The 26015-nt window shown below is 44.5% G+C and overlaps 1 protein-coding gene across 1 annotated transcript; it reads left to right on the top strand.

The window, feature by feature from the left end:
- The first annotated feature begins 5533 nt into the window (after positions 1–5533).
- On the top strand, positions 5534–24816 carry LOC146200861 (uncharacterized). Its single transcript, XM_084592453.1, has 4 exons — positions 5534–6307; positions 10439–10524; positions 24229–24448; positions 24800–24816. Exons 1-4 carry the CDS (start codon positions 6184–6186, stop codon positions 24814–24816), a joined length of 447 nt encoding a protein of 148 aa, XP_084448579.1. The 5' UTR covers positions 5534–6183.
- The last annotated feature ends 1199 nt before the right edge of the window (positions 24817–26015 follow it).

The following is a 26015-nucleotide window of genomic DNA, read 5'->3' as shown; positions in this document are numbered from 1 at the left end:
TGGTGCATAGTTACCGGTGCACTGTGCTATTCTTTCAATGGCCGTTGGCGCATGTACTTTCAAAAACAAAGTGCGAATAAATCGTTTCGCTAATATTGTCTTCCGTTAATTTATTTCAGCGTATGTGATCCGATTATAAAACTCGATCAATCTGAATACGAATTCATCGCCGCTCGGTGTTCATGTAATCAGTCATGAGTAGGGTAGGTGGGCATAACAAAGTTTATAAATCATCATTTCAATGTCATTTTTTGAATTTACCGCCCTCGAAGGGACAGTTTGGAACGGTTAAGTACGTGTAGGGTAGGCTCACCAGGAATCGTCAGTACAACAGCTCGAAGCAGGACTAATGCAACAATTTCATTTCATATTGTTTAGTTTCCCGCTCTTCGTCACTTTATTATATGCTGTTCCTTCCCCACCACTGTTCAATTTATATGCAGCGTCCTCGGCTAATGTGCCCGACTGAGGTGTACTGGGTGTACACGGTGCGCAGGAAATGACGTCAAAACAACGCGTGCTGCACGCGTTCGATCGAGTAGGACCCCCCTGCCGGATGTTCGGAAACTCGCACTGCCCCCCTCCCCATTCTGTCGATGGGCTCGAAGATTTCGGGGACCGTTTTATTGTTTGTATAAACGCCGCATTTGCTTAAAACATGACCGCTTGAAATTCTTCGCCGTTTTCCCCCCTTTCGTTGGAACTTGGATGGATAGATAGAATTAACTGTGTTGATATCGGCCGCCGTCGAGAAATGCCGCAGCGTCTGCAAGCGTGCTATACAACGGGAATGCGCCGCGCTCTGTCGTCGGTGGCAAGATGCGGCGCACTCATGCCTTGCATGTCCTGTCTAGGAGGTGTCCCAGCCTAACGCACGCCACTGCACGAGTTGCGGCCAGTTTTCAGTTACAACCCGTTCGAAATTTTTCGCTCTGTTAACAGCTGTCGCTTGCTGCTGAGTTGTAGAAAACGTTCTGGGTACCACAGTTGAACACGCAATAACAAAAACGTCGACTCCATCAGGGGGGGTGGGCTTGCGCAAGCGCACCCCACAAGCCACACCAGACCTTGCCCCCCCCCCCCCCCCCGCCCCAATTGCTTTCCGCCAAAATCCCGCGGACGCCGATGAACAAAACGCAGTTTGGTGGGAATCAAGTGGAGGATCGCATTAGTTAATGCAGCAAGGCGGGAAATACAGACATAGAATGGAATCGGTTTCAGGATTGTTCTATTGATTAGTCAACTCGAATTTTTTATGCCTAACAAATTGGAAAGAGTTGCATTGCTTCTTTAGACATTTTATTCAGGATGCGCGTAATAAACAACTTATGTGATGAGGTTTCTAAAACCAGAACCTGAAGAACTTTTTCCCCTCTTGCTGGTACCAAATTGATGCAATAATTTAACTATTTTTGCATTTTGTTCTGTGATTGGCACCTGCAGTATACTGTTAACAGTTGGCATACTTTTAATTTTGTTCTTTTGCTGAGTTCTTCTAATGTATGTTTTTCTTAAGTGCCCTGATTAGCAACACATCCAGGTGCCATGGCATTTCCAGAATTACTTATATGGACATAATGCACTACTCTGTACAGTCCAGTCACGTGAATGTAGGGCTAGGCACATACCTTAGAATGTTTTTGAAAGTATTGGCAGTACAGAAGCCTCCACACACAGGCTCTGAGTTGCTTTGCTTTTTAGGATTGGTTTGGTTTGGGGGTTTAACATCCCAAAGTGACTCGGTCTATGAGAGACGTCATAGTGAAAGAGTCCAGAAATTTCGACCACCTGGAGTTCTTTAACATACACTCACGTCGCACAGCACATAGGTGCCTTGCTTTTCACTTTGAACGAAAAGTGGCCACCGAGACTGGGAGCTTGATCCCCCATCCTTGAGCAAAGTACTCGAGCGCCCTAACCACTGTGCCATCACGGCGGGAGCTCTTTAGTAAATGCGATTAATGTTAGCATGTAGTGTTTGCGTAAAGCTTGTTGCTGTGCCAGTTGGTTCATGATTGTACGGAAGAAAAGTTACAGTAAAACAGACGAACACATGAGGCAGAGTGGACAACATGCTACTGGCAAATGATTCTTTTATTGAAGAACACACATAATATTAGGGATACTGTCACACCACCTATCAGCTACCGTAGGCATCATAAAGCTGTGCAGTAATCTAATAATAAAGGGATACATATGTTTAACGTAAGGTGGGCTAAAGCCAATACACATGACCGACAGTTCCTTAAAAACAAAATGCACGTGGTAAAAGGACCAAAGTAACATTTTGGATCAGAATACACACAGGGATCAGAACACACATAATCGAAAGGCAAAAAAAAAAAGGCAACCCCATCAGAAATTTATAACCAAACCATATAACATCCTAAACCTTCGTCAATGCATTGTGCACTAATCACCTTGTGCCACTGCAGAACAGGCAAACAAAAAAGCCCTGTGATGATTGGGACACAGTGATAGGTTTGGGGGGGTTGTGAAGGGAAGATACCGGATAAAAAAAAATTGAAAGCATACAAACCAGAAACAAACACATGTAACTGCGTAATACATTCACAAAGAGTTTCGTCCTCTTCGTACAAGAAGTATAGCAACACAACTCGTACACTTGTTATTTGCTCAGCTTAATCTTTCTAAAAAGCTTTCTTCACTCTAGGGGAACGACTACATAATTTTGACTCTTTATCCTAATTCAAAAAGCTTCTTTCAGTGCACAGGCAATGCATTTGCGGTTTCTAGCTCTGTAAAACCACCATCTTTTCTAGAATGAGTTTTTACTGGCTTAGATTACAGTCATTGCAATGCAGCGGCAGATTAGACCCCATTCCAGAGTCCATTGAGCATTCATGCTCCCTTAACCTTTTGTTCAAATAGCATCCATTTGCCCAATGTACGTTTTACCTTAAGTCAAAGGAAACTCATAAATAACCCCTTTATTACACTCTATGTACCTATGCCCATGCTTTACTCCGCAGGTTTTTTTTTCTGTGTTTATATCAGGACACAACGCGGCCAGTTTACAGGGGGCCGAGAAAACTCCTCGCACTTTAAAATTTGCAGCTACTTTCTTCAAGGTATTAGCTACTCGATGGCTTTAGAGAATAACAACTGGCCTTTTTATTTTGGCATTGGAATTAGACTGTTTATTTCTCTTTGCTTTTATGCTTTCTCTTTCCTTTACGCAAGCTTCCAGCTACAGATAGCTATAGGCTTCAAAATGCAGGCTTCCCTCAATCAGTCATGACGGGAGTAGTGAAGTCGCTTCTTCAAAGCATAAAGGGAAAAAGAAGTAAACAGTATAATCACGATCTCAAAATAAATAGGCCAATGGGTATTCCCTACAGCCATCTAGTAGCACATAACTTGGAAAAAGTAGCTTCAAATTTTGACGTGTTGGAAGCTTTCTCTGCCCCCTGTAAACTGGCAGCATTGTGTCCTCATATAAACATTGAAAAACAGAAAAAAAAACCTGCAGAATAGAGCATGGGCATAGGTATATAGTGTAATTAAGTGGTTATTTATGAGGTTTCTCTCACTCTGGTGAGACTTACATTGGGCAAAGCCCCACTGGGGTGTTTTATGGTTATAATAGCACTTCATAGCTGAACACGAGGGCACACGTTCATATCCCACCTAGAGGCCACTTTTTGATGATGCAAAGAGCAAGTCATCCCTGTACTGTGCAGTGTCAGTGCACATTAAACATGCTATGATGGTCAAAATTTCCAGAGCTCTCCTCTACAGCATTACCTATAGCCTGATCCGTTTTGGGACATTAAACCCTATGAAAAGAAGCAAAATCTAAACTTTCTTCTAGAAGCTAATATTTATTAAGCTGACTGATTACTTAACAAATAAACTGTCTCTCTAGAAAAAAAAAATATGGCGAACCAGCTAGGCCTCTCAACAGTACTTTCACTTGCCTAGGACACCCCGCCTTCTTTAAACTCTTGATTGCTGTTAACTGGGAGACATATCCATTGTCCACAAATAAAACACAGCTAATTGTTAAGAACTGATCATATTAATGCAGTGTACCATCTCGCCCTGTTTTGTACTGTAAATTATGACATGGACCCTCACGTGATGTTGGACATATTCCAGGCAGCCGTTCCTCAATGGAAAAAAAAACGTACGCGTTTAGCTGATGCAGCTATTGGAGAGTCTTCATCTATGGAAAGTCAGCAGGCAAGCAGTACTTTTTGTTCTCTTTCTCTCTTTCTGAGGTAAATGCCGGTCACTAATCAAGAAGTTTCAATGAAGAATGAATTGGTGTTTTAACAGGAATGTTGTATATGTTGTCGTCTGCAAAGTGATATGTGCCCTGTCAGGCTGTTCTTTTTTTTTTAGTTTACATGGTGTGAAGTGCTGATATTTTGCTAGGTAGTAGTAGCTTTCAAGTATGATTAATCCATCACTTTTTGCATGATAACATGCCTACTGATGTATCGTTCAGCATGTGGCAGTGATCTGCCTTGGTGCAGAAGGAAGTAATATTAATTGGTTTCACAGAGATAGTTGCACCTTGTCACCGATAAATTTGATATTGTCACTTATTTCATGTTTTCCAAATGCTAAACCAAAACTCTCAGTGTTTTGAAATTTAACTTCTTGCACAAAGTCTGCAGTGCTACTTGTTATTACATCTAATTATTGGTTGTGACAGTGTTTCAGCAAGAACCTAATTTGTTTCCATACTGTTGGCATTGGGCATCTTAAGCAATGAATATCACAGCAAACCTCCTCTTTGTTTCTCACTGGTTTAATGCTGTTTCGTTATGATCAGCCCAGCTACAATCACTGCAGCAGAAGGGCCTCTCCCACTGAATTACGATCAGCTGTGTCCTGTGCTCACTGCAGCCGTTTATCTCAAACCTCTTAATTTCATTTGCCTTCCTCATTCTTTGCCACTGCCTGCTATATGAGCCTTTTTTTCCAAAGCACCTCATTGCCTATACATTAGCCTCAATATCTCCTATTCATGTCACAGGCTTTATGCTAATCTTTTTTTTCTTGATTTCAGGTAGCACATCATTATATCCATTTACTCTTCTTTCTTCTAGCCTTAATAATACTTGCTGGGGGCCATTTTGTGCATGTTCACTTGAACGAAGTGCCAAAACAGATCATAGAGAAAAAGATAGACAGGACAGGGGCAACTTAAAACGGCTTATTCACACCACATGGAAGTGAATATAAGGCAAGAGAATCAAGATAGAGAGGAGAAATCAAAACATGTGTGCGAGATGTAGACAATCTGATCAAAGCACTGGATCTAGGCATGCATGTGTCTCACCGTGTTGTATCTAAAAATCTCTTCCTTATTATGCATGGCAATGGATGGTGTGCTTACACAATCACTACCTTTTCCTTTGGTATCGCATATCTCCAGCAGTTCCCGGGCTAGCTTAGCCCTACTCCTGTTTTTGTTTCTTTCAGCCTGGCTTCACCGAACTTCCTGTCTTTTCCTCTGCAAACTTGCTGTGCTAAATGGAATCCTGGCCCATTCTTCAAATCTCGTTATGCTCTGCTAGGTGATCATCAATACATCGGTCAGTCTTGCCAATGTACATCTTCCATCTGATACATCTAGTAGGCATCTGATGCACGATTCCTACGGCATAGTTCATAAACCAATCTGTATGCTTTTTCACATTCTTTTTTCTTGATCCTAAACGTTGGGGTCAAAGTACCCGTGGTGTTGTCTGCCTCCAAAAATCTTGCTTTCTTGTGTTGCCAAACTGTTCTTAATAAGATCAAGAAACAATTGTGTAAAAAAAAGCATGCAGATTCATTTGTGAAGGGCACTGTCGGCATCGTGCATCAGCTAGGTGCCTTTAACATGTGGGAAGATGTACAGTTGACGTCACCCTTGTGTAGGGCACTCGAGCAACACATATCGGGCTACAAAAGTCGAAAATAGACTCCAGCTCCAGACTTCTGGGCCAGGTGCTAGTGTCCACCTTGGTCGCTCTGTAACAGTTGCTCTGTAACAGTAACATAGTAGCTCTGAGTCGGGACACATAAGATATAATGGGTGACCTGTTGGTCAGAACGAAGCCTTTACAGCGACTGCCAAGGTTCCTTCTGAAAGAAGGCAGTCCCCTTCTTGTTTTGATCACCTGTGTTTGGAATTAATGGTTTCATTCTCAATGCATATAGGAGATGCCGGAGAGTGAAGTGGCGGAGCTTAAAAGAAAGAATAATGAGCTCCAAGAAGAAAATGAAGAGTTAAAGCAAGCCAACTGCCAACTGAAATACGAACTTCAGCAGGCTCGAGATTCTTTTGGTAAGCCCAAATTCGAAGAAACATTGTTTTAAACGTGATTTTTTTCATTACAAGGTAACAGAAATTTGACAGTATTCTATATTTTCCTTTATTTTAATGATAGATTACTTAGTATAGGTATTCCATGCTGTGTAGCCAGGGCTATTTCATACTATTGTGAGTAAAAATGTTTTTGTCTCAATTAGTGGTAACTGGACATGACTGGTAAATAATTTGCAATAGCCTATTTTCCAGTTATGAGGAGGCAGTGTTTTGTATAAAGTTTTCTGGAATTCTACGAGCATCTCGAACACCTTTTTACTAGCAATGAAATTTCCCCAAAATGAGTCATTACAGTTTCAAAACCTCAGGATTTTATCCTTGGAAACTACACATGCCACCATATACAAGCTCAGAACAAATAAGCCGATTTTCCTATTTTCACCCATTTCATCTAAGCTTGGTAAGAGAGCTTTCGTGAACCTTTGCGTATCTATTGCTTTGAAGAATCATATATACATGCCACTGCATTCAATATTCCTTATCAAAGATTTTTCCAAGATGAGATGTTTTATTGGTGTCTATAGATGAGCACCTCAAACTGAAAGTAGAATCTCTCCAATAGCCATCATCATGTCCAAACTGCAAGTACTTGAAAGGCTGTGGCTGTTCCTTACATTCACAGTTTATCACATTAGTTGAAAAAATTCACAGTTGAGCTAAAGTAGATATGTTTCTCTACACATGAATAGCCAATGGATCTGCATAGACATGCCAAGTGAGAGTGGGCTGAAAACTCAGTTTGCACTAGACACTGTCACAGTTGCTTCTTAGAGTATGCAGAGGGCTTGTTTGCTTAATTCCTTGACCTGTGGCAATGTTTACATCTGCCAAATTGGCCTGTGTAGCCATGAGAATATGAAAGATTATTATAATGATGTATACAGAGCTCACTTAGTCGACAGTGCTTCAGTGCCGAAAATTCTTGCATTTTATTGTTCACGAAGAAAGCTGGTGCTTTTTAATGGTTTGTACCCTTCATTTTTGTAGTTGTTCGCACTCACACAGGATGCCTTTTCTTTGTTGCTTCCTAGGTTGCTCACATATACCATATACATAATGTGCAACTTAAAAAACTTTTGCTGAGAGCCAGTGCTTGTGTCATATTGATGTCATTATAGAAGCCATTTGTGTGCTGCCTCACCCAACATAAGCTGCTTACAAGCCCAAACATCTAATATTAAAAACATTTATAGGCACATAAGCTTTGCCTTTACAGGCTCGATGTAAAAAGAATAGTGGCTCCCATCTGTGATTTCTCTCAGATCCTCGTTCATGTATACATGCACTTTTCTCTTTGTTAGATAACTGATTTCTTAATTTGTGGCCTTATTATCCCATGCATACTCGTAAGCTACCACATCATGTGAAAGGCCAACCAACATAGATATGAATGAAGCCCACTTTCACTGATTCATCCAAATGTGCCTGCATGGTCCATGAGCTGAGAGTATAAGAGTTTGACTCGGGATGAAAAGACCAACTATTATCTTACCTTCCCATCTCAAAATCCATACCATGTGGTTTAGTGACATTGTACAACCCGCAGACAAATCGGTGCCTGGCCAAATCACCTGCCAGCAGTGGCATAACCAGCAAATTTGTTTGGGAGGGGCTTCAGAAGAAGAATGCTGGGGGAGGAGGGGTGTTGATTAACAATTAGCGGAACCTCCCCCCCCCCCCTCTTCTTTGCTATGCCCCTGCTTGCCATAGGCATGTTTATGGTCTTTTGTGCTCACATGACCACCACTAGATTTTCTGCAGAATGCGGCCTTTAACACTGGCACAGGTTATCCAGCTCTAAGTTAGCTTTGCAAGGGCTTTGTGTAGTTGCATAAGCAACTGGCTTGTAGGGAAAAAAAGTAAAACTGGCTACAAACATGGAAGGAAGGTGGTGTAGTCTGTTGAGAAAGTGAAAGAGTAAAATTGCAGTAAAGTAGATAGGGTAAGTAATGGCCAAAAGATTGCAGCAATGGCAGCACAAAGCACAATTAAGGTGGCAATGGCAAAAAGTGGAGGTGTGGCATGTGCGGTTCAGCCGCACTTCTCTGTGTGCTTTTCAGAACTATAAAACATCATCGTTTTATGCGAAGCTTTGGTTTTTCATGTGAAATGAGACTCGCATTGTCTTCATAGCCATGCAGTATTCATGCTAAAGTGGTACTTCCAGAAAATGCTAGTTTAAAATGTGAAAACTAAAAGAATTCACACATGATGATAACAGAAAAGTGGTGAGCATTTCAGTGTTTCTTTTATAAATCAACAAGATGTGGCTAGGAAGGGGCCATTTAATTACCAGAAAGCATCATCGGAGATTAAATATATATATATATATATATATATATATATATATATATATATATATATATATATATATATATATATATATATATATATATATATATATACCTATGCAAGTAGCAGGGGGGGGGGGGGGACAGCGGCCGATGTAGCTCAGTTGGAAGAGCACCGGACGCGATATTCGGAGGTCGTGGGTTCGGTTCCCATCATCGGCACGTTGTTTTTTCTGCTACTTTGTGTTTAATTATCTTTCCCCTAAACAGATTACATTACTAATTTCTGTGATTATCTAAGCAAACATTAAAGAAAAAAAAAGAAAGACATAAAGTACCATCCCCGACGCTTTCCTTGGCCTCGCTGACTGTTGGCTTCTTTCCTTCATATATATATATATATATATATATATATATGAAGACCTTTGTGGCTTACAACTATTTAATGTTTCAGCCTGGGACCTGCCTTCATCAGAAAAAGCATGAATGCTTAGCAGCATCCTATATATAGGTTGGCGATATCAACATGGCATGAAAATAACAAAAATAGAAATATGTCCCAAAAAGGCACATGGCAAAGCAGTAAAATGAAATTGCAATGGCGCAAACAAGCTGTGATTACATATAGTGATTCCAGGTCGGGCATTCAAACAAATCAGTGAAGGCGAAATGCAAACATAGCACAGTACGATATAGAGCATGCAGTGGTTATATGAAAGCCAAAAAATGGATGTACAAGAATGATGCACAGTAGTGAAAAAAGAAAATATGAGGTTACTGAGAAATTAATTAATACAGAAAAAAATGTGCATAGCAAAATCACATTTGAACGCTTACTTGGTTTGAAAATAAGATACCAGTCACGGCCTCATTGATATTTCCAAGGTCGTCGAACGGGGCAAATTAAGACAGGCAGGTTAATTTTTCAATGCTTTCATTATTGCCTGGTGAGGCAGCTTTAAATTTATGGATGAAGAATAACTCCTAGACTTCTCAGTTGTGGTGTGATTTATATCCTGATTCTAAAACTGTCACCTTTAGTTTATGAAATGAGTGACCCTGAATGCTTACATGCTTGTTGTGGTGTGATTTATATCCTGATTCTAAAACTGTCACCTTTAGTTTATGAAATGAGTGACCCTGAATGCTTACATGCTTGGATAAGGTAAAGAGAAAAGGCGATTACACACGTGACATCAAAAGTGTAGTCTATCTTCTTGAATACTCTGTCTGCCGGTATCAGTATATCGGGCAAACTATGACATCATTTTGGGTGCGTTTTAATAACCACAAAGGTCATAGCACCAGCCTTTAGCATTCAGGGTCACTCATTTGAAACTAAAGGCTACAGTTTTGGAATCAGGATTTAGATGACACCACGACCGAGAAGTCGGGGTCAGTCAGAAATCGGTCACGACCAAGAAGTGGTAGTTTGAACTACTACTCCTGCAAAACTCATTGCCCCACTGTGAAATTTGCAAGGGGGCATAATGTTTTCTTAGCAGACGTTCTTGCTACGGTAATCGAGGCAAAATCATGGGCGTTTGCTTTTTCACTAATATTTAATGATCCAATGAAACAGTCTGAGCAAATGGCTGGTATTTTGAATTCATGCTTTCAGTGAATGGAACTTGTACTGACCAATCAGTCCACTAATTGTAGTCATTAAACACTACTTTTGATGAATATTAGTTTTGGTATATCATGGGCTGGCTTTTATCAACACAGATTTCTAGGGCAAGATATAAATAATTGCTGTAAAATAACTGCTGCTGTTTTTCTGCATCCTTTTTTTTAGATGCTGCAAAAATGGTGAAGCGGCTCAAGCGAATGATGGACAGCTATGCCCTCCCAGAATCAACTACTGTGGTGCCAGCACCAACAGTAAGGTTTTCTTTGCTTATTTTGGCACTAGAACTCTATTCTGACTGTTTAGCACATTAGTGAAGACAAAGTGAAAGTATGGTTATGTTTAAACAACTTCATAAGTTTAGTAGGCAGTGACATTTGTTGGCTGCAATAAGTGTTTTGATTGCTTTCTCTGTGCCTGTTAATGCAGAACAGTGTACCAGTATTCAGTTAATGAAGTGTGGCGTCACTTGATTTTTAAAAAGATTAGCTGAGGGGCTTGGTACTTCTTCATAGAGTGAAGTATAGTTTTTAAGTAATTTACATACATTGCAAAATGATTTCCAGTTGGCATGTACATTAAAGGAGTGTATAGGCACCTATAGAATTCTATGTTGCATGTTTCCTTCTTTGTATTGATGCATAAGGCACTCTAATACACAGATCACCCTGTGTTATTTATTGATAACTGCTAAATAATTTGTAGCCAAATTTGTTTTCTGACATGTTTGTTTCATTTGCCAGCAATACCTATATCAAAGTCCAGGTCACATGGTGGATGAAAAAACAAATGTGTAATAATCACTAATTTATGTCAGTTCATTAAAGCACTAAGCCAACCTTCTATTAAAGAAATAATCACTGAGCGAAGATATGCTTATATCGAAGTTTTTCATCCTACCACATGACCTAGACTTTTTTTACGTCATGCCAATCATCATCTTCATCATCAGCCTGATTATACCCACTGCAGGGCAAAGGCCTCTCCCATATTTCTCCACGTAACCCGGTTCTGTGCTAGCTGCATCCACTTGACCCCTGCAAACTTCTTAATCTCATCCGCCCACCTAACTTTCTGCCGTCCCCTGCTATGCTTTCCTTCCCTTGGAATCCAGTTTGTGACCCTCAGCGACCATCGGTTATCCTCTCTTCGCACTACATGTCCTGCCCATGTCCATTTCTTCTTCTTAATTTCTACTAGAATGTTGGTAACTTGAGTTATTTCTCTGACCCACTCTGCACGCTTTCTATCTCTTAATGTTACCCCTACAATTCTTCGTTCCATAGCCCTCTGGGTTGTCCTCAACTTAAGTAGAACTCTCTTGGTTAGCCTCCACGTTTCAGCCCCATAGGTGAGTACAGGTAAGATGCAACTGTTATATATTTTCCTCTTTAGCGATACCGGTAAGCTGCTAGTCATCATCTGTGAGTGCTTGCCAAATGCGCTCCATCCCAATCTTATTCTTCTTGTTATTGCCTTTTCGTGGTCCGGATCTGCGGGCACTACCTGTCCTAAGTAGACATATTCGCCTACTACTTCCAGTACTTCGCTACCTAATGTAAACTGCTGTTCCTTCCCGAGGCTGTTGAACATTACCTTAGTCTTCTGCATATTGATTTTCAAGCCTACCTTTCTACTTTTCCTGTCTAGGTCATCAATCATTATTTGCAGTTCATCCCCCCAGTTGCTTAGCAAGGCAATGTCATCAGCAAATCGCAGATTACTGAGGTATCCTCCATCTACCCTTATCCCCTAACTGCTCCCATTCCAAGTCTCTGAATACTTACTCTAAACAAGCTGTGAATAGTACTGGGGAGATTGTGTCTCCTTGCCTAACACCTTTCTTTATGGGAATTTTATTACTTTCTTTATGCAGAACTATGGTTGCTGTGCAGCCACTATATATATCTTCCAGCACTTTCACATACGGCTCGTCTACCCCCTGATTTCGCAATGCCTGCATCACCGCCGAGGTTTCAACTGAGTCAAATGCTTTTTCGTAATCAATGAATGATATGTATAAGGGCTGGTTATATTCCGAGCATTGTTCTATCACCTGATTGATGGTATGGATATGATCGATAGTAGAGTACCGTTTCCGAAACCCTGCTTGATCCTTTGCTTGATTGCAGTCTAAGGTTGTCCTGATTCTATTAGCGATTACCTTAGTAAATACCTTATACGTAACAGACAGTAAGCTGATTGGTCTGTAATTTTTAAGGTCCTTAGAGTCCCCTTTCTTGTGAACGAGGATAATGCCTGCATTCTTCCATGGTTCCGGTACCGTCGATGACACCAGGCACTGCGTATGCAGGGTGGCCAGTTTTTCTAGCACGATATCCCCCCCGTCCTTCAGCAAATCTGTAGTTATCTGATCCTCTCCAGCTGATTTCCCCCTTTTCATAGTTTCTAGTGCTTTCTTGACCTCGTCCTTCGTCACTGGTGGAACGTCTGACTGTTTTTTCCTACCGCCAATCTCATTACGGTCCTGACTACTTTTGCTACTGTAGAGATCTCTATAGAACTCCTCGGCTACTGTGACTATCTTTTCCATATTAGTGATGACGTTGCCCGCCTTGTCCTTTATCGCATACATCTGGTTTTTGCCTATGCCCAATTTCTTCTTTACCGCTTTAAGGCTTCCCCCGTTCTTTACAGCATGCTAAATTTTCTCCATGTTATACTTCCTTATATCGGCCACCTTGCGCTTATTGATTAGCTTTGATATCTCGGCCAATTCGATCTGGTCTGTTGGAATCGAAGCTTTCATACTCTGGCGTTTCATAATCAAATCTTTCGTCTCCTTAGACAGCTTGCCGGTATCCTCTCTAACTATCCTACCGCCTACTTCTACCGGGCACTTGATATCTTTGAAATTATTGTTCCTTGCCTCTAGGGTAACGTCGCCATCCTCAGTTAGAGCTGAAAACCTATTCTGTAGCGAGATCCTGAACTCTTCTGCCCTCCCCCTCACCGCTAATTCGTTGATGGGTTTCTTTTTTACTAATCTGTTGCGTTCCTTCTTCAGATTTAGGCTAATTCGGGACCTCACCAGCCTGTGGTCACTGCATCGCACTTTCCCGATTACCTCTACATCTTGCATAATGGCGGGGGTTGAACACATTATGAAGTCGATTTCATTTTTAGTCTCCCCGTTAGGACTTTTCCATGTCCATTTCCGGTTCTTCCGTTTGCTGAAGAAGGTATTCATGATTCGTAAGTTATTGCTCTCTGCAAACTCAACTAGTAACTCCCCCCTGCTATTCCTAGAACCAATGCCATAGTCACCTACTGCCTTGTCTCCTGCCTGCTTTTTCCCCTACCTTGGCATTGAAATCGCCCATTAGTACAGTATACTGCGTCTTTACGTTTCGCATTGCCGATTCTACATCTTCATAGAAGCTTTCAATTGCCTGGTCATCATAACTACATGTAGGTGCATAGGCCTGTACAACCTTCAGTTTATATCGCTTATTAAGCCTAATTACGATGCCTGCAACCCTGTCATTAATACTATAGAATTCATCATTGTTACCCGCTATATACTTATGGACAAGGAAACCTACTCCTAGTTGTCGCCTCTCTGGTAAGCCTCGATAACACAGTACATGCCCATCCTTCAGTACAGTATATGCCTCATTCGGCCTCCTAACCTCACTAAGCCCTATGACATCCCATTTCATGCCCTCTAGTTCCTATAACAGCACTGCTAAGCTAGCTTCACTGGCTAGGGTTCTAGCATTAAACGTTGCCAAGGTCAGTCTCCAATGGCGGCCTGTCCAGCGGAGCCAGGCTTTCTTAGCACCCCCTGCTGCGTCACAGGTCTGACCGCCGCCGTGGTCAGTTGTTCCGCAGCCGCTGGTGACTGAGGGCCGGGTTTTTATGGAGCTTATCATGGGAGGTTGCGGCCAATTACTGCACCAGGGTGGCCAACTCCTGTTCTGGTGAGGGAGTGCGTTGCCGGAGGTGTTCACCGGCATCAGGTCGCACCCCAAACCTGTTTATGCAATTCCATCGACACGCGGATTTTTTTTTCTTTTTCATCCGGTGGAGAATTGCGCGTCACCGGGATTTGAGCCCTGGTCCTCTTGCATGCGAGGCGGATGTTCTACCGCTACGCCACCGCTGCCAATCACTTGGTTATTAAAATCAGAACCAAAATAAGAGAAAATATTTTGTATGGATTATCTACTAATGTTAGGTAAAAACAGTACTGACCTTTGCATAGTAATATCTTCTCATTAGTAAAAAATGCAAACTAAATTTTGGTGTCTACACTCCTTTAACTTCCTTAAAATCTTTTATGTTTGCTGTTCTGTCAACTTTTTACCCGGTGGCTATATATTTTATAGTGTCTGTGCAGACTTTAAGTCATCCCAACTTGCACTAAAACTACTCAGTGATGTCAGAGACTGTGTGTCACCCTCTTCGAACTTATTCGAAGTAACCACTTAGAGATTACATTGGCAGTTACACAATTTCATAGTCTGAGCAAGCATAACTCATTACTTTATACAATCACATTGTAAGGTCCGGCGCGTTGCCGTTTGTATTTTTGGCATCCTTGACTGGGAAGGAATGTCTCGGCGGGGTGCCGTGGTGCGAACTGCGCGTCTGGTCTGTTTTCGAACGCTTACTTCCTAGAAGGAGACCATTAGTTCAAAAGCGCAGGCTCTTCGTTCAGACCCCCGCCACACGTGTCCCTTTGTTACGGGAGACGGGAGAGACCCTCCGCTTCCCTCGAGCCGGACCTCATTAACGCGGCCTCCAGCGGTCTCGCCGCCCGAGTGAGAACGGCCGGGGGCCATAAATCCCGCGAGAGGGGTCTGGCTTTCGTCCCGCTGTATAACGTGTAGCTTGCTAGTGCACGACTGTCAGTAAGCGAAACGGTCGAACAGGCTACGACGAGTGGCCCACATACGCGGAGAAGAGCTACAGTTACTGTGTTTTTATACTTTTACGTGTGGAAAGGGGCGCGCTCTCGGCTCACCTCTGGAGCGCGGGACGGGCCCCGAGTGTCTTTTGCTGGAGCTACTCCTTGCGATAGGACGCTCGCGCTGGCGAGCGCCGCGAGTAGCTAGTGGTTGCTTTGGAGCTGGGGCAAGAGGCGCCAGCTCGACTGAGGGGACGTGGAGTCCCTTGTCGCTCTGTATAGCGGTCGGCGCGGCCGACCACGGCTAGTTTTTTTTTGTGAATATAACTCATGTACCTCTTATTCTTTTGTATAAAGTTCTCCGGTTGTTTACCAAGTTGCTCCACCAACTTACTGGCTTGCTCCACCATCCAGTCACCTATCAACATCCGAACCAAAAACTTTACTGGCGCAGTCGCGACAGGATTGGTGTGCTGCACTCAACCGAGAGACAAGGTGCGTGAAGCATCGGGCGTTGATACGCCGAAGACAACGAGCAGGTACAAGAGGGTGCGTCAAGCATCGGGCGTCAAGGCGCCGAAGACGAGGGCGTCAACGAGCAGCGATACGAGCGACACAGAAGCTTGCAAGCGCAAGTGGACGCGGCGGTCGACGGACGCGAGCGGAGCCCTCGAGTAGCGACAACAGCGGACGACTTCATGCGGCGCCACTCTGACGATCGACGCCAATCCAGTGCGAAAAGAGGACCCGGCGGGCAGCACAGAGTGAGTTCCCTGGTCCCTTTGGTTTTCTTGGCGTTCACTGTTTGATGTGGCTGGTGTAGTTAATGCTGACCAGATTTAGGCATCTTAACCCCGACAAATCACTGACAATGGATAGCGACGGTGACGGGGGGGGACGGTGGCGACAAGGGCAGCACTGAGGCGCCGAGACCTCAGTGTGGCCGAAACATTGAAAAGGAGTCAGAGTTGTATGAAAAGAAGATAAGGGCTTTAGAGCTCCAGATGCAACTCATGCTGGCTAACGGGCAAAGTGCGGCGCCTTCGGAGAACGATCGACTGAGGCAGTACGCTAAGCTACTCGCCGGCGCGTTCCCCAAATTACCAGCGGATGGTGAAGTGCCGGTCTGGTCTGAGTCGGTGGAATGCTCGCTCGAGGCTTACAGCGTTCCGAAGGAACACTGGGCGCAGCTCGTGTTCCCGATGCTGGCCGAGCGAGTGACCTACTTGTCAACTCGGTTCACCGCCGAGCAGCACCGGGACTACGACAAGCTGAAGGCGGTGGTCCTAGAGGAGCTAAAACTTTCAGCCGCAGAGTACAAAAGGCGGTTTTCTGGGGCCACCAAGCGCCGCGAAGAAACCTGGAAGGCATTTGTCACCCGCCTCCAGAGTTATCTAAATTTTTATTTAAAGTCTCGATGCGTGTCATCATTAGATGAACTTGTAAGGCTATTGGTAGCCGATCAGCTCAAGGCGGGGCTGTCAGAGGAAGCCAACAAATATGTAAAGCTGCGCGAAGGAGAGAAGCGGCTGAATGCGGACGAGATAGCCGCGCTGCTACAAACATATGAGGAAGCCGCTGGAAAGGGCAGCGCTCAGAGGAAAGACGACAGCTTTAAATCCCCTCACACGCGTCCAAGGGCCAGAACCGATGCCGCACCTTTGCAGAATTCAGGGTCGGAGCGAGCAGAGAGAACTGGAGGCAGGACAGGAGGAGAAAGGAAAAGGCCATCGCGATCGAGTGGCTGTTTCCGATGCGGGAGCTGGAGACATTTTGTTGCGAATTGTCCATACAGTGGTGAGAACCCAGCTGACAAGCGAGATGGTCCGCCACGCGAGGATAAGGTAACGGCACGCGTGTCGACCCACGAAGAGCAAACCGCACGTCCTGCGCTCAGGGACATTAAACTCAGCTGTCGGGAAGCTGTTATCAGCGTCATGGTAGACACTGGCGCTGACATCACTGTCTTGCGTGAGCGCATGGTGCCTGAGGAGTTTGTAACCGCACAGGGGACAATCGATCTCATTTCTGCTTACGGAGAGAAGGTAGAGGCGAAGCTGGCCATCGTCCCGTTGAGTTTGTATCGTGGTAATTCGTTAATCGAAGCCGGGAAATATTCGACACCGGTGAAGTGCGCGCTCACCGACAAGCTCACGCATACAGATTGCCTAATCTCCGCAGATGCCTGGGAACAGCTGCAGGACTCGGGCGAAATTGGCAGCGAGAGTTGCGTGCAGGCAGCGGTAACGGTGCCGACACCGGATGAAATACCAGATGAATGTGGGCTAGAAGCTGGCGCGGAGCCCGTCTTGGTGTCAGAGAATGAAATGCTGCCGGATCAGACAGTGGTCATTAATGCGGTGGAGGAATCACAAGATGACAACGTTATTACTGAGCGTAGCGGGGTGCGGAGGTTTCGGGAGGAGCAGCACGAGGATGAGACCCTGCGTCAGGCCTGGCAGAATGCTAGGCAAGGGAAGGCTGGCATGTCAATTGTAGAGGGAGTCTTGTGTCATAGAGACCAGGGGTTAGGTCAAAGGGTGCAGCAGTTAGTACAGCCAGAATTACGACGCAAGGCCGCACTGAGCCTGGCACATGAGTCCTATTGGGGCGGACACATTGGCTTTCGGAAGACTAAAGCTCGCCTAAAGTTAAGTTTCTATTGGCCTGGCATGGAGGCGGACATCCACAAACACTGCGACAGCTGCCACAGTTGTACAGTTCAGTCCGACCGCCGACAAACCGACAGGGTATCGATAGCGCCTCCCCCACGCAAACAGACCTGGACGGGAGATATCGAGGTACCTGGGGAGGTAGCGGAGGCCCCCTATGACTACTTGAAAAACCTTAAACCGCAGCTCGAGATCGCGGCCGACATCGCGGAGCTAAGGAGCAGCAAACAGAAAGAGGCGCACGCGTTTCACTACAACAGGCACGCGATGGTGAAAACCTTTCGTGAGGTGAGGCGGTTCTCGTCTTTGATGACAAGAGGCCAAGGAAATTGTATCCGAAGTGGCTCGAGCCGGCGGTAGTGGAAAAGAGATACCGTGAGCACTCGTACTATGTACCAATGAGTGACGATCGCCGCATGCTAGTACATGCAGATAAGTTACGTCCTTACATCGGCAGGGTAGACTCAGTGATAGTCATATTTCAGGATGACAGAGACTTTGGTGAAGTCGAGTATACTCCGCAGGGTTATGTTCTCAATTTTGCAGATATCGCTCTGCCACTGACAAGCCTAACGTGGAAAGGCTCACATAAGATACCGTGGCCAGATGATGCGGACAAAGCCTTCAGCGCCTTAAAGAAAGCTCTATGCGAGGCTGTTTTGGTGGCCACTCCAGACCCGCGAAAGCCGTATCTGCTTTTAACGGACGCGGCGGCAGTGGCTGCCGGAGCCTGTTTGGTGCAGCTTTCTGACGACGACACGGAGGCGCCCATAGCCTTCGCCAGTCACACGTTCGCTCTAATGCGATGGGCTGCAATCGAAAGGGAGGTTTACACCGTAATATGGACGTCAAAGAAATTTGAGATGTGGGTGTTTGCTGCCACCGTACCCGTTGTCACCGATAGCACCCTCTCTCATTCCTTACGAGTAGTATGCCCCAAAGCGCGAAGCTTACTCGCAGATGCCTTGTCTGAAACCCCCAACGCTTGTTGGAACAGGCCACCGGCTGACATCCCGCAGTGACCGCTGGGGACAGTGGTCCAGGGAATGGTGCGCGAGCAACAAACTGGAATCATTGGATTCGAAGTGTGCACGCCAAGGCCGAACTCAGTAATCCTGGGGACCATCTGTGTGTGTTTATTTTTTTTTCGCATCATGTGTTTGTGTATGTATGTGATGAAGGGTCGCGCAGCCATGCTCACCGGCTTCCACAGCTGGCGTGAGCTTCAGGACTCAACCGCCACTTGCCGAACCTTTTTCTTGTTTTGTCTCGGCTTATCTTTCAATAGATCAACCGAGTCTTGGGGGGAAGGTGTAAGGTCCGGCGCGTTGCCGTTTGTATTTTTGGCATCCTTGACTGGGAAGGAATGTCTCGGCGGGGTGCCGTGGTGCGAACTGCGCGTCTGGTCTGTTTTCAAACGCTTACTTCCTAGAAGGAGACCATTAGTTCAAAAGCGCAGGCTCTTCGTTCAGACCCCCGCCACACGTGTCCCTTTGTTACGGGAGACGGGAGAGACCCCCCGCTTCCCTCGAGCCGGACCTCATTAACGCGGCCTCCAGCGGTCCCGTCGCCCGAGTGAGAACGGCCGGGGGCCATAAATACCGCGAGAGGGGTCTGCCTTTCGTCCCGCTGCATAACGTGTAGCTTGCTAGTGCACGACTGTCAGTAAGCGAAACGGTCGAACAGGCTACGACGAGTGGCCCACATACGCGGGGAAGAGCTACAGTTACTAGAGAGATTTAGCTTACCGTGATCCGCGATCCGCCACCGTGGCTCTCTACCGCGCGTGGGCGGGGCGGTCAAGCTGATTGGTCCCGACGCGGCAGGTCTGTGTGCCGACATCCAGTAAGTGGCGCCATCTGACGGTGTCAAGGGGTGTCTGGGCATGCGCAGTGGAACGCGCGGTGGCGGATCACGGTAGCGGATCGCGGATCACGGTAAGCTAAAACTCTCTACTGTGTTTTTATATTTTTACGTGTGGAAAGGGGTGCGCTCTCGGCTCACCTCTGGAGCGCGGGACGGGCCCCGAGTGTCTTTTGCTGGAGCTAGTCCTTGCGATAGGACGCTCGCGCTGGCGAGCGCCGCGAGTAGCTAGTGGTTGCTTTGGAGCTGGGGCAAGAGGCGCCTGCTCGACTGCGGGGACGCGGAGTCCCTTGTCGCTCTGTTTAGCGGTCGGCGCGGCCGACCACGGCTAGTTTTACTTTGTGAATATAACTGTTGTACCTCTTATTCTTTTGTATAAAGTTCTCCGGTTGTTTACCAAGTTGCTCCACCAACTTACTGGCTTGCTCCACCATCCAGTCACCTATCAACATCCGAACCAAAAACTTTACTCACATTCATGGAACTTCCATGATGTAACCTCTTCAAAAATGTTTGAAAATTCAGTGACAGTAGCTTCTTGGCCATCAACAAGGAACATGCATCTGTTTCTGATGTGACTTTCAACAGTTTTTAGAGCAGTAGCTCTGCACATTGCAAAAGCAGCTCACCAAGATGTGTCTGATTTGACCTTGATTTGACATTTAAAAAGCACAGTGTAGCAAACATGGGCACGGCTCTGGCAGACAGTAATTAGCAGTTGACGTGGTCAAGAGAGGTATTCTATCTGCCGCTATCAGAAAGATAGTGGAAGAGCAGACTGTAGGATAGTTAGGATACCAGTAAATTATCAAAGGGGATCGACGAATGATTTGATTAATACCAAAGTATGAAAGCTTCCAACCCAACAGACAGGATAGAACTGGCAGAGATATTAAAGCTAATCTATAAAAATAAAGTGGATGTCATAAGGAAGTATAACACGGGGAAAATTGAGCATGCTCTAAAGGACGGGGGCAGCCTTAAAGCGGTAAAGAAGAAATTGGTCATAGGCAAAAATCAAATGTATGCACTAAGGGACAAGGAGGGAAATGTCATCGCAAATATTGACAAGGTAGTCAAAGCAGCCGAGAAGTTCTGCACTCATCTATAGAGTAGTCAAGTAGTCAGGACAATAATGAGATTGGCAGTAGTCAAAAATTCCGACCCTCTGCCAGTGACGAAGGATGAGGTTAATAAAGCTTTAGAAACTATGAAAATGAGAAAATCAGCTGGGGAGGATCATGCTGTTAGAGCAGTACGTATTCCAAAAGGTGCTGTGAGTTCGGTTGATATGTACAGACGTTTGGCTACCTTTGCCGAGCTGCGTACGCTCGTCAAGCTAAGCTTGACCATAGGTTAAGCCCTGCACGCGTTTTGATAGTGCGTTCAGTTGATATGTACAGGTGTTTGGCTACCTTTGCCGAGCTGCGTATGCTCGACCATAGGTTAAGCCCTGCATGCGTTTTGATAGTCACAGGATAAAAAGTGGGCCGTTACTAAAATTCAGTTTCTCATTTATTGCGAATGATTTCGCACCAGCCTTTTATTTCTTGAAATAGTAATCATCCTATTGCATTTAATTCACTAATGATTTTTCCAATTCTTAAGGGCAGACTATACCCTGCCTGTTGGTAAGTATATGATGTGCCTTTTTTTCATTTATCTGTATCATCTCCCAAAAGTGCCAAGCTCTCAATTTCATAAGAACTCCCCCCCCCCCTCCTTTCTAAAAAAAAAAGAACTTATTGGCATAGAATCCTGTATCAGTCGACGACCAGTTGGGACTTGATAGAGAGATCAGAAACGTCTAAAAGGGGGCAGTCCAAAAAATTAAAATTTATGGAAAAAAATCTCGACATAATATTCCAACTGCCACTTTGGTCGAGAATGACATCAGCAGTTTTGTGCTCATTCTGGTATTTGACTCTGACTAGCCCAAGTCAGGTCAAAGAGACAAGTCGGTTAAGCCTGTTGAGTAAAAAAAAAAAAAAACAGTTGTGGAGTTCATGTAGTTTTTGTCAAAAGTTTAGAGCCCAGGGGGTCTGCTTCTGAGCCATACCATAGTATGAAGGAGCACTGAACAAGCATAAAGGGGGTATCAGTTCGCAGGTCAAGCTAACGTTTCGACAAGTGGACTTGTGTTCGTCTGGGCAAAGCGATCATCACTGGCAGGGGTTTAAATATGCTTTTGCTTCCGAAGAAGAAAAGCTGGGGAGGGGGAAAGTGGGTGAGAAGAAAGTAGGTCAAGGAGTGTGGAGAGAGAGAATGGGTGAGAAGAAAGGAGGTCGTGGAGTAAAAAAAATGTTTCTTTAGTATGCATTACTCAGCCTTGAACCAGGGATACAGTGGCCTGCAAAAGAAATAAAAGTGGCTGTACCAGGAAAAACTACAATACTGGGTAGACGATTAGTCACCCAACTAATCATCAAGTTCAGGAACGTTAGAATCCCTTAATTATATTCCCTCTGCATCATAAATATTTGGAAAAACAATCCCATATAGCGTTAATTGTACAGTTTACTCACAGCACATGTACACTATTCCCCTCAGCAATAGCATAAGCTGCACATGTTTCGCCAAACACATTCCCTCTTTATCACGTGTTACTTGAGCTTGCCCTCGAACTTTCTTTTTTTTTGGCATGTCAGTTGTGGTTCACGTTGCAGTTATTATTCTGTTTCTTTGTCCTTCTCTCCCCCCCCCCCACCCCAATTTGAAGAAAGTTTAAGAATTGTCCCCCTTATCAGGGCCCTTTTGCAAAGCCTGTTCCTTTGTAAGGTGTATCTACACCAAACCTGCTGAAGCGGTGACATCATCTACTGGGTATTGTAGTTTTTCCTGGTATTGCTGTTTTTATTCCTTGTGGAGGCCACAGGATCCTTGGTTGCATGCTGAGTAATACATCTGAAGAAACATTTTTTTTACTCCATGACCTTCTTTCTTCTCACCCATCCTCTCCCTCCACACTCGACCTATTTTCTTCTCACCCACTTTCCGCCTCCCCAGCTTTTCTTCTTCAGAAGCAAAATCATATTTAAACCCCTGCCAGTGATGATCGCTTTGCCCAGATGAAGACAAGTCCCCTTGTCGAAACGTTGGCTTGACCAGCGAACTGGGGCCCTTTATCCTTATTCAATGCTCCTTCATACCGTGCAAAACATCTTCTTCCTCTCATCATACCTGAACCATACCATGTGGCTGATAATGCATTCCCATGGTTTCCAAACTTGCTTAAGGCAAGAAGGTATTTTTTCCTACCCTCTCCAGTGGCTAGGACTTCCACGATTGTTAAAGAAGTAATGATATACGGCTTAAACGCAAACTCTCTGGACTCTAAACTGATGACAAAGGCGGTACATGCAGTCGGGTCAAGTGAAGTAGGTGGCGGAGCAGGTAGAGTTCACTCGGTTCACCCACTTGTCTAAAGGTGTGTAGACGCTACCGAGTCAGGGAGTCGGAGTTACGGGGGAACTATTGGATCTAAAAGCTTCTGGAGCGGCTTTGAACCTCGGCAAAAATCAATGCATTTTAGCACTCATCAGCGGCAAGAAATAATGATTAAAACTCTTGATCGTTACATGCAGTGCAATCAAACACGAGCAGGAATCTCGCGCAATAACTTTGAATCACGATGCTAGGCACTGCTGCTATGTTTACTCTCTAGAAGCGAGTTCATGTAGACACCAAGTGCGTCGAGTAAGGGTGACCTGGCTTATTTGCCGCTGACTCGACTCCGTGCTGTCATTCCTTGTAGGCAGGGCTACTGCGCAGTGTTGACACAGACAGCAGGCAGTAACCAGTGTTCAATGGCTGTAGTGTTGTCGGCACATAGCTAGATAATGTATGGGTTTGGACAAAATCCAGATGCGAAAGCAATCCTTTCACTGCGCGTTTGCTGAACCCCCATGTTTTGATGTTGCTTCACTGTATAGTCCTCAATCTGTGCTGAAGCATCCCAATACACATTGGGGTCATTGTGAAGAATGCTACTGCGGTGTACTGCAAAAGTGCCCTGCATCTATACGCCGTTTCTTTCTTGAATGTTGCTCTATTTGATTACATTTTCTATGCCTTCCATTCCACTATTGGTATTTAATGGCGGCTTGGCTCTTGTCATTTGTGCTCTGGTGAATGCGAATAGTCTCAAAAATCAAGCAATGATTTGTGATGCATCCAAAATATCGGGTGCTCCTGTACATTATTTCTATGAAGAATCTTGTGTCACTAAAATTTCTGAGTAATCATGGATATCCGAAAAATCAAGAGCATGAATTTTTGCTTGGCAGCTGTATGCCACTCGGCCAAATCATGACAGATGTTACCCTCAGGTTGCGAAGCCTTGGGTCACCATGCTGGTACTTCTGTTATGAAGCCAGGTTAGCCATATACTTGCTCTTACAAAACTTAGTAGTGATGTAGAAGGTATGGCTCAAATAACAGTTCTATATAGTAGTAGCGATACAGAAAGTATTCCTCAAATAACATTTTTAAACAAGCATACAATAACAGCATAAACTTCAAATGCAATTTTTTTCTTTTCTTGTCCACAGGTTGACCTTGGCAATGGTGTCCTGATTGATGAAGGGACACTAGCTAGGATCAAGGCTGATGCAAAGAACTCTGGCACAAAATTTGCTCGCTCTTTATCGCGGGCATTGTTTATGCCAGAGGAGTGTGCCGGCAAGTCGCTGTATGACAAAAAATCAAATGCCCACAAGGATGTTGACCAGAAGGAGCCGCTGGATCCAGTGAGGGTTGATGTCATAATAGGTATGTTTTCGGATTTCTATTTTTTATTCATGTAGTGGTAAGGGACACTGAAGGGGAGCAATATATAACCTGTATATAAAAAGTAAGTTCTTCATAAGGACCTAAAAGCATTCTTTATTTGCTTTAAAAAATTTTTTTTGGTATCCATTCAGTCACATGGATAAGTCATTATGGCAAGAGGGTTGGCTTCCATTCATGAAAAATTATGCACTTAAAGCATGAAAAAGGCTTTTGTATGACGTTAACATGATGCCAACATTCCATTTATGGACGATCTGGTAGAAAAAATAGTGATTTATGCTACCCTTAAAAAGCTTAAACTTTCAAATACTCTCTTCTCTTCACACGTAGGATATCAGCTTGGTTGATAGCTAAAATTTTATTTGGGCCTGCCAAGTGGTTTGATACAGTTGAAGATGCAGGTGGATGAGCAGATGGGCGAGAAGCCCACAGGCCGCCGCTCTACGTGACTGGAAACTTTAGGGCTGCAGCAGCCTTCAAGGCCCAGATGTCACTCTTAAATATCTTCTTTTACCGGTATACTGGTCATGGAAGGCTAATAACATCTTGCATAATTAACATTTATGTGATACAAGACATTCTTCTCATTCTTAGTAAATTGAAAGGTAGGAGGTCTAGTTTATTGTCACAATGACATGCCCAATAATTTATTCTTCTGAAAATTCCTTAAGGGATTTCTTTCGAAGTATGTGTTCTGGCAGCATACTTTTGTTTCCAAAATTCATTATATTGCTTCTTCATTGTACAAACTCATGGCATATTTATATAAGAGCAAAAAAAGATTGCACAGTCTTTTGCAGCTCCAGTGACATTGCACATATGTTTATTAAACATCACCTGAAAGCTTGATACCTACATCATTTTAGACTTTCAATGTAGGTTTTGTCTTTTCTTAACCTTTTCATTCTCTCCACAGACCTTGAAATCTGTATTGTTAACCCTGTAACAGTTTATGTAGACACTGGTTTACTTTGAGGAGTTTACCCATTATATAGAGGCTAGAAATGAAATACAAACAGTCTATGTTTGTGTGTTGTGAGAAGAGTTCAACGCTGCTGAACCGAATATCTGCGGGAAGCAATAGCTGCGGGTGACCGAGCATTCTTGTTCCTCAGCCCTCACATAAAGCCCCGCTTTAACCAAGCCATATGAATGTGCCTAGTGGTTTATAGGGTAACGAAATGCCAAGGTTCTGGCAGGCTTATTCTAACATAAGCGTACCCCATCTGAAACGACAGACCCAAGTTGGCAGTTAGCTCCTGCCAGCCCACATATAAAGCCCATCTTTAACCAAGCCGTATGAACGCGCCTTATTGGGCTATAGAAGTAACGTGACTGCCAGGGTCCTGGCAGGCTGATTCTGACATAACCGCCCATGGGAAACGAGATACTCAAGTTGGCAACTCCTGCCAGCTTGGGGTCGTCTACGGGGGTCGTCTAAAGGTCAAAGATGAAATGTCGTTACCGCCAGGACCACACTGACGGCTTGAAAGTGTGATGTAGTATTGCTTTCGCAATAAAAAAACATGCTGCATGACACTTATCT

This window comes from Amblyomma maculatum, chromosome 2 (assembly GCF_055883805.1).
Source record: "Amblyomma maculatum isolate TAMU_Amacu chromosome 2, ASM5588380v1, whole genome shotgun sequence".
NCBI lineage: Eukaryota > Metazoa > Arthropoda > Arachnida > Ixodida > Ixodidae > Amblyomma > Amblyomma maculatum.
Note: the sequence above shows the minus strand (reverse complement) of the source record. Positions and strands in the feature narration are given on the sequence as shown.